Genomic DNA, 8,740 nt, shown 5'->3' on the forward strand with positions numbered 1-8,740 from the left:
GATGCACTGTTCCAGATGCCTAGCTACGTGAAATTTCTGAAGGATATCATATCAAATAAACGCAAGCTGGAAGATCATGAGAAGTTATGCTTACTGAGGAATGTAGTGTCAGAATCCAGAATAAGCTTCCACCAAAACTAAAAGATCCAGGGAGTTTTACTGTTCCTTGCACAATCGGTGAAGTATATTTTGATAAAGCATTATGTGACCTCGGTGCAAGTATTAATTTAATGCCTTTGTCTGTTTTCAGGAAACTCAGTTTGGGAGAAGCTAAAGCAACCACTGTGACACTTCAGCGGCTGACAGGTCACTGACACATCCCAAAGGAATAATTGAAGATGTGCTTATCAAGGTTGAGAAGTTCATATTCCCAGTGGATTTTCTTATTCTGGACATGGAAGAGGACAAGGACGTCCCATTGATACTTGGCAGACCATTTCTGGCAACAAGGAGAGCGTTAATTGATGTTCAAAGAGGTCAGTTGATTTTAAGATTGGGAGAGGAACAGATATCATTCAATGTATTCAAGGCAATGAAACTACCAGCAGAATCTGACAGCTGTTATCAAGTTGACATTATTGACAAAGCAGTACAAGAAACATTCTTACTACACGGTCCATCTGATGCCTATGAGGCATGTATTGCACAATCCCAATCAATCCAGTCAGAGTCTTTTGAAGTTGAAACATGTGCAAGGTTTTTGAAGACCAACCCGCCATACACCCGAAAGAGGCACTTCGAGGAATTGGGGACGGGAAACACAAAGCCACTACCTTCAGTTCAGCAGCCACCAGTTCTAGAACTCAAGCAATTACCACCACATCTCAGATATGCATATTTGGGGGAGTCCGATACACTTCCAGTAATCATTTCAAATACGGTCAGTGAGGTGGAGGAAGAAAAACTGCTCAGGGTACTCAGAGAAAACAAGACGGCGATTGGGTGGACAATAGCTGACATTAAAGGAATCAGCCCTTCTCTGTGCATGCATAAGATTCTAATGGAGGAAAATTGCAAGCCAAGTATAGAGGGTTAGAGAAGATTAAATCCGAACATGAAGGAAGTGGTTAGGGCAGAGATATTGAAATTACTGGATGCAGGAATTATTTACCCAATTTCAGATAGTGCATGGATTAGCCCGGTTCAAGTGGCACCGAAAAAAGGGGAATCACAGTGGTGAAAAATGAGAAGAATGAATTAATTCCCACCCGAAGAGTTACGGGATGGAGAGTTTGCATCGACTATCGCAAGCTCAATGTAGCCACACGAAAGGATCATTTCCCCTCCCATTCATCAATCAGATGTTAGAAAGATTGGCTGGACATTCACATTATTGTTTCCTAGATGGATACTCGGGCTATAATCAGATACCTGTCGCACCAGAAGATCAGGAAAAGATCACTTTCACCTGTCCCTATGGTACTTTTGCTTATCGTAGGATGCCTTTTGGTCTTTGCAACGCCCCAGCCACATTTCAGAGGTATATGATGGCAATATTCTCCGATATGATTGAAAGGTTTATTGAGGTTTTCACGGACGACTTCTCAGTGTTTGGGTTCTCATTCGATGAATGTTTAGAGCACCTAAATTTGGTCTTACAGAGATGCAAGGAGACTAACCTGGTTTTAAATTGGGAGAAATGCCACTTTATGGTGCAAGAAGGAATTGTACTCAGGCATCGAATCTCATCAAAAGGAATTGAGGTGGACAAGGCAAGAATTCAAGTTATTGAGAAGTTACCACCACCTACATCAGTTAAAGGGGTTCGTAGTTTCTTAGGACATGCAGGGTTCTACAGGAGATTTATAAAAGATTTCTCGAAGGTCACTGAACCGTTATGTAATCTGCTAATGAAAGACGTCACCTTTGAGTTTAATGAAGAATGCCTCACAGCATTCAACACCTTAAAGGAGAAGCTTACGACAACACCAATAATTGTGGCACCAGACTGGGAACTCCCTTTTGAATTGATGTGTGATGCAAGTGATCACACCGTAGGTGCAGTATTGGGACAATGGAGAAACAAAATCTTTCACGTAATTTACTATGCAAGTAGGACTCTTAATGAAGTGCAAATCAATTATGCCACCACTGAAAAGGAGCTATTGGCTGTAGTGTATGCATTTGACAAATTCATGTCATATCTTGTCGGGTCTAAAGTTATAGTCTACACAGATCATGTTGAATTAAAGTATCTACTCACAAAGAAGGATGCAAAGCCGAGGTTGATTTGTTGGGTGCTATTGCTGTAAGAATTCGATATCGAGATACGAGATAAGAAGGGCAGTGAGAATATAGTAGCAGATCACCTATCCCGATTGGAGCCTGGGGGCAGATGAATTAGTGGACATCAATGAGATCTTCCCAGATGAGCAAATGTTGAGAGTAGATGAAGCACCTTGGTATGTAGATATCGTCAATTACCTGGCCAGTTCCATCCCACCACCGGACTACTCGAGTCACCAAAGGAAAAAGTTCTTCGCCGAATTGAAGTATTATTTTTGGGAGGACCCAATTCTCTATAGGCGGGGGGCGGATCAGATAGTAAGGAGATGCATCCTGAGGAAGAAGTACATGAGATTCTCGAGCACTGCCATTCATCTACTTATGCAGGGCACTTTGGGGCTTCAAAAACAGTTGCAAAGATTCTACAATCAAGTTTCTACTGGCCTACACTGTTTAGAGACACATTTGAGTTTGTTAAGAGGTGTGACAGATGTCAACGCACTGGGAATATCTCGAGGAGGAATGAAATGCCACTGAACAACATTTTGAAAGTGGATATATTTGATGTTTGGGGAATTGACTTCATGGGACCTTCCCCCCTTTGTTCTCAAATCAGTATATCTTGGTGGCAGTGGATTACGTATCAAAATGGGTGGAAGCAAAGATGATATGAGTAGCAAGGACTCTAAGCATTGGCTGACTGCTATGCATGATGAAATGGAATCATTGAGAAAGAATAAAACATAGAACTTAGTGAAAAGACCTAAGGGAAAGAGAGTTATAGATTGTAAGTGGATTCTTAAAATCAAAAGAGGTGAAAAAGATGAGAATGACATTTGATACAAAGCAAGACTTGTGGCTAAGGGTTTTGTCCAAAAAGAGGGAATAGATTTCAATGAAATCTTTTCTCCAGTTGTAAAATTTACAACTGTTAGAGTAATACTTGCTCTAGCAGCTCAATTTAATTGGGAATTGGATCAATTAGATGTAAAAACTGCCTTTTTAAATGGAGATCTTTAAGAAATCATTTTTATGGAACAACCTAAAAGTTTTGAAGTGAATAAAAATTCAGACTTAGTATGTCTTCTTAAAAAGTCACTCTATGGTTTAAAACAAGCTCCAAAACAATGGTACAAGAGATTTGATACTTTTGTACTTGGACTTGGTTTTAAAAGAAGTAATTTCGATACATGTCTTTATTGTAAAGGAAACGGAGGTGAGAATTCACTCTATCTTCTACTTTATGTGGATGACATGCTTTTAGCAAGTCATGACGTAAAGGAAATAGAGTCAATTAAAGACAAATTAAAGTCTGAATTTGAAATGAAGGATCTAGGTCTTGTTAGAAAATTTTTGGGTATCAAAATTAAAAGAAATAGAATAGAGGGCACACTAAGTCTAAATCAAAAATCTTATGCTTTGAAAATACTTGAAAGATTTGCAATGTTTGATGCTAAAAGTGTGAGCTTACCTTTAGCAGATCACTTTAAATTATCTAATGATCAATGTCCCAAAACAGAAGATGAGTTAAAAAGGATGGCTAAAGTGTCATATTCTAATGTTGTGGGGTCAGTTAGGTATCTAATAATTTGTTCTAGGCCTGATTTGGCATTTTCAATAAGTGTATTGAGTAGATACATGTCAAATTTTGGTGAGGTTCATTGGGAAGCTATGAAATGGCTTCTAAGATATATAAAAGGAACTTGTGACCTAGGAATTGAGTATAGAAAACAATCTGAGGGTGTTATCTTGGGGGGTTTCACAGATTCAGATTATGCAGGTGATAGGGATAACAGAAAATCAACTTCTGCCTATGTTTACACTTTATGTAATTCCTGTATAAGCTGGAAATCACAATTAAAAAATATTGTTGCATTGTCTTCAACTGAAGTGAAATTTATAGCTACTACCGATGCAATTAAAGAAGGAATTTGGCTAAAAGGACTTTTAAATGAATTTGGCTTCATAAATGATGTTGTCTTACATTCTAATAGCCAATCTGCTATACATTTGAGTAGAAATCATGTGCTACATAATAGATCTAAACATGTTAATGTGAAAATTCATTTTATTAGAGCTGTAATTTCTCAAGGTGTTGTCAAACTTGAAAAGATTTCTACTCATTTTAACCCTGCTGATGTTGGAACTAAAGTACTGCCTTCTTGGATTGTTTAAAGCAGCTTAATATAAATTGCTACTGATTTGTGTATCAGGTACCCAAGAAAATAATGTCATGACTGTAGGAATCACTATAAATGATACTGGAATCATTGTACCAAGGTGGAGAATGTAGAGAAAAATATTGTGGCACAATGATGATTGGGTTGGACTATTAAAACTTATGGGCTTGTGGGTTAGATCATTTGATCACTTGAGCTGTGCTAATCGGCTTGGCATAAAACGGGTTACTGAAACCCGTTTTTCTTTAATAAGAACAGACGCTCCAGATCTTGCCAAATGTCAATCTTCTTACCATTGATGAGGAACCTTCTAGCTCCTTTGATATTAATCTTGCTTCTAGGTTTTGAGAGGCTGTGACTTTTCATTTTTACCAGCTCTCTCTCTTTCGAACTCTCGGTTCTCTCTCGATTGTTTGTTCTTCGATTCTCCTTTGCACTCAAAAAGGCCCCATGTAGATTTGATTGTAATTTCAGCCCCATAATAGATCTTGAGTGATTTTATAGGGCGTAATCCTTGAGTGGATACTCTAATATGCAGTGCAGGTTGTTGTGTGCGAAATCTTGATGTGATTTCGCCTGAGTGCCAATGAACTGTGATCTGTAATTTTTTGGAGATTCCGATTAATATAGTGATTCCTTCCGGTGGCGGAAGCTCAAAAGGGGATTAGGAACTCCAGTTCCGAACCTCTTGCCTTATGGCGAAAATACCGTGTTCTTTGCGTTTTATTTTTATGTTTCTTTCATTTGCAGTTTATTATTTCTTATTTTTGTGAAACAAAGTAGGCTGATTTTCTTGAACTTATCGTAACAATTATAATTATATACAGAATTCTTACAGTCACTTAACCTAAGGAGTTAAAAATGAGGCCGGAGAATTCTTTGGTTGGCCTTCTTGAGGGGTTGTGTAAAGATATTTTCCACAACCAGCTTTTTAATCTCCACCCATTTTTTTTATTCTGGTTTATTATGAAAATAGTTAAAAAAAAGTAAACAAAAATGACATAATGGGATTAAAAGGTTGGGATTGGTTTAAGAAATTTTGAGGAGACTGCAAATATTTTTCTGTTAACAGAAGGTTTTTCATATTTGATGTGTAATATTTTTAAGTAGATAGGATTTGGGCACAATGAATCTGGACTTCCAATGGCAGATAGAGGTACTGGCCAGCTAGGGCAGCCGCCCTAACTGGATTCGTCGAAATCGCCGGCTGTCGGGAGCTCTCAGATTTCAGATTTCGTTGGCTGTGGGCTCACTGTCGCTCTTTCAAATTTTACATTTTGGGTTGGGCTTTTTTTTTAATCAAGCCCAAATCAGCATTCTCCAAAACGCATACAGCATAACTAGATTGTCAATGTTTTGAAAATCGGCTTGGATGTTGACTTGGAAAAGCTAAAGAGTCAAGGGTTGAAAGGTCAAATCGGGATTAAACCGGGGTCAAACCGATTTTAATAAATAAATAAATTTTATACCACAACAACTGAAAAAATTTAGTTAATTTCAAATTAACTTAATATGCATAGACAAATGCACCCATTAATGGTTAAATTTGGGTGCATTTAATTTTTTATTTTATTTTATGGTGAATTGTTTAAGACTTTCATAGTATTTTATTGTGTTAATATAATAAAATTAAATAAAAGATCAAATAAAATGAAAAAAAATTAATCTGAAGAGATCAATAATTTACGGCAGCAGTATTATCCCTTTTTTAAATTAAGCTATTGCCTTTTTAATTTATTCATTTTTAGAATTGAAAAATTATTTACAAGAGACCGAGAGAGGACTGGAAATCTAGAGACCCTTTTTTTTTATTCCCACATTGAAAAGAAGAGTTGATTAATATCCACCTACAAAGTACAAATATCTTTCTTGATCCCACATCGAAAACCTAAGAAAGAAGCACTGAAGATGAATTTTATAAATATGTGGGCCAAAGCACTCACAGTCATGGGCAGTCAATTTCTTGGGCTGAAATTTGAAAACAACATTTAATAAACTAGTTAATTTAACTTGGCAAAACCGGTTACGGGTCGTCCAGTTAACGGTGTGAGTGGCTGAAATTTCGGTTTTTTTACCGATTCTAATTAAAAACGGTTTAAAGCAATGACCGAGCTGAATATTGGTTTGGCTCCCAGTTTTCCCAATTGAATCGGTCGGTCCTGTCCAGTTTTCAAAACATTGCAGATTATTTCCCTAATTTCAGTCCACTACCTTCGAGTACGGTAGAGGGCAGAGGCAGTCGAGTCTCCACTCTCCAGCGACCAGCAGGTAGCAACGCTTTCTTTTTTCGAGTCAGTCCTGTTTTCGATTTCCTTTCCATCAAAATCAGTAGCTAGAGTCTAGAGAGATCAGAGAAGAGCAAACCTTCGCGAGTTCTTTCTTCTTCCCCCAATTCCTTCTCATTATTTACATGTAACTCTTGGAATTTTTCTAGTTAGCCATAATTAAATTCGTCATCTGTTTTTTTTACATCTTTTAAATGCTTTCCTTCTCTTTACTTGAAATAATTTTATATGGGTTGCTGTTTCAGACTTTCAATAGTGGCTTGAGTTTATAGTAATAATCCATATAGGTGTTAATTTTGGTGTTAGCAAGTCTGTGTGCTGTGCACCTACTGACTAGTGACCTACATCGATTCCTTGTTTGACATTGAGGTTTTTTTCCATCATTTTAGGTTGTTTGGAGCATTCACTATTTACAGGTTTTATCTCCTAATTCCTTCCCCCAAATGTTTTCTGTTGAGCGGTTTGGAGATTTTCATTTTTATTGAATCATTGAATGAACCTGCTTGTTTGATGAATTGGTGGTTACCATGGGTTAGAAATTGGTTTTACCTATCATGGTTTAGAACCGACTGGACCGTGCTTTTACGATCGTTGATTGTCGACGGTCGACGATCAAAGTCAACCTCCGCCCTAACTAAACATTGATGCTGGATTTGCATGGGAGGAGAGTTAAATATAAATTTTGTCTTCATCCTAATCAAAACAAAATCTAATTTTTGTGGACTTCAAAATTTTGTTTTACATATTTAGTTTTAATTACTCTAAAGATTTAGAACACAACGTCAATAAGTCTCCGGTCCCAAGCAATATATTTTGTCATTTCCTCATGTTCACACCAAATTGTTGGTGCAATCAAGAAAACAACAGTTTCGATGATTATAGTTATTGGACAGTAAGGAATAGTGATTAAACTAGGACATATTAAGTTTCGAGGAGTATAGTAATTAAAACTAAATATGTTACGCCTCTTTCAATGAGGTTTCAAAATGGCCACATGACAGTCACGTAATAGGCGAACCAAGGGTCATGCTCCATTTCACTTTGCCTATCTAACAATTCCGTTGAATCACCATGAAGAGGCCGAACCCTCATAAAGTGCTGAATTCTCTTGGGTAAGTTGAACCCTCATGGACAAGGCGAGATGTTGCAAGGATCTCTCATATAAGATCTCCTATGATTGATTTAATGTACTCACTCAATGTAGCCGTCACTCTATCAAGTCCACTCGTGGAGCCTAGTCCTGTATTTTAGGCATGAGCCATAGGGCCACAAATGATCGAGAGCATTAAATGCACAGGACTTAGGATTGACAGAATGACACCTATGACAAGGCATCTCGGTCATTGACACAAGGCAACGTGTCTCTTCATCCAGCAATCATTATTTCTCTTATTCTATTAGAAAAGCTCACAAATAGTGTAATTTGAAGGTAATACATTTTTACAAACTCAACTATAACATTGCTACTTGATTTTTTGTTCTCTACGTACTCTCGGATCCAAACTCCTTTTTTGGCTCACGTCTTTAATACATCCTATACCCAAATACCTATTCACAGATAGACTAATTTGATCGTTGTAGTGTTCGCAGCCACCTCACTCACCACCGAAGAAGGCCACATGCTTTAACTATTTGTCGAAATATGCAGGAAGAAAGCTGCGTAAACATGAGTGGAATCCAAAAATGTGAACGCATCATCAATGCGAGAATCGACAACAACAATATATATGGTTTAAATGTTAACAAGTGAAAACTTATAAGTAAAATTCATTTTTTAACAAAGTATGGAAAGAGGTGGATTCCAAGATCAACATTAAAATTGTCAACAAAAATTCAAAGGACCACGAGAAGTCCTGGCCACACTGGAAGAAATCCAACATAAGAAAATGAATGGGTTCTTCTGTCACATCTTGCGAAACGGAAAGTGTAGTTGCAGACTAGGTTACAACGACAAGGAAAACAAAGTCATTTCCTCACAATATTATATCATAGTTCATTAAAACATTACACACATTAAAATTTATTTTTAGATACCGATCATGTTACATG

At 37.3% G+C, this 8,740-nt stretch overlaps 1 protein-coding gene across 1 annotated transcript; it reads left to right on the forward strand.

The window, feature by feature from the left end:
• The first annotated feature begins 394 nt into the window (after positions 1-394).
• On the forward strand, positions 395-1,036 carry LOC111412914. The gene has a single exon (XM_023043780.1). It carries the CDS (start codon positions 395-397, stop codon positions 1,034-1,036), a length of 642 nt encoding a protein of 213 aa, XP_022899548.1.
• Positions 1,037-8,740: the final 7,704 nt, after the last annotated feature.

This window comes from Olea europaea, chromosome 16 (assembly GCF_002742605.1).
Source record: "Olea europaea var. sylvestris chromosome 16, O_europaea_v1, whole genome shotgun sequence".
NCBI classification, from domain to species: Eukaryota; Viridiplantae; Streptophyta; class Magnoliopsida; order Lamiales; family Oleaceae; genus Olea; species Olea europaea.

Coding starts and splice junctions, on each gene's coding strand:
- LOC111412914 (XM_023043780.1), top strand. CDS start 395: ATGGAAGAGGACAAGGACGTCCCATTGATACTTGGCAGACCATTTCTG.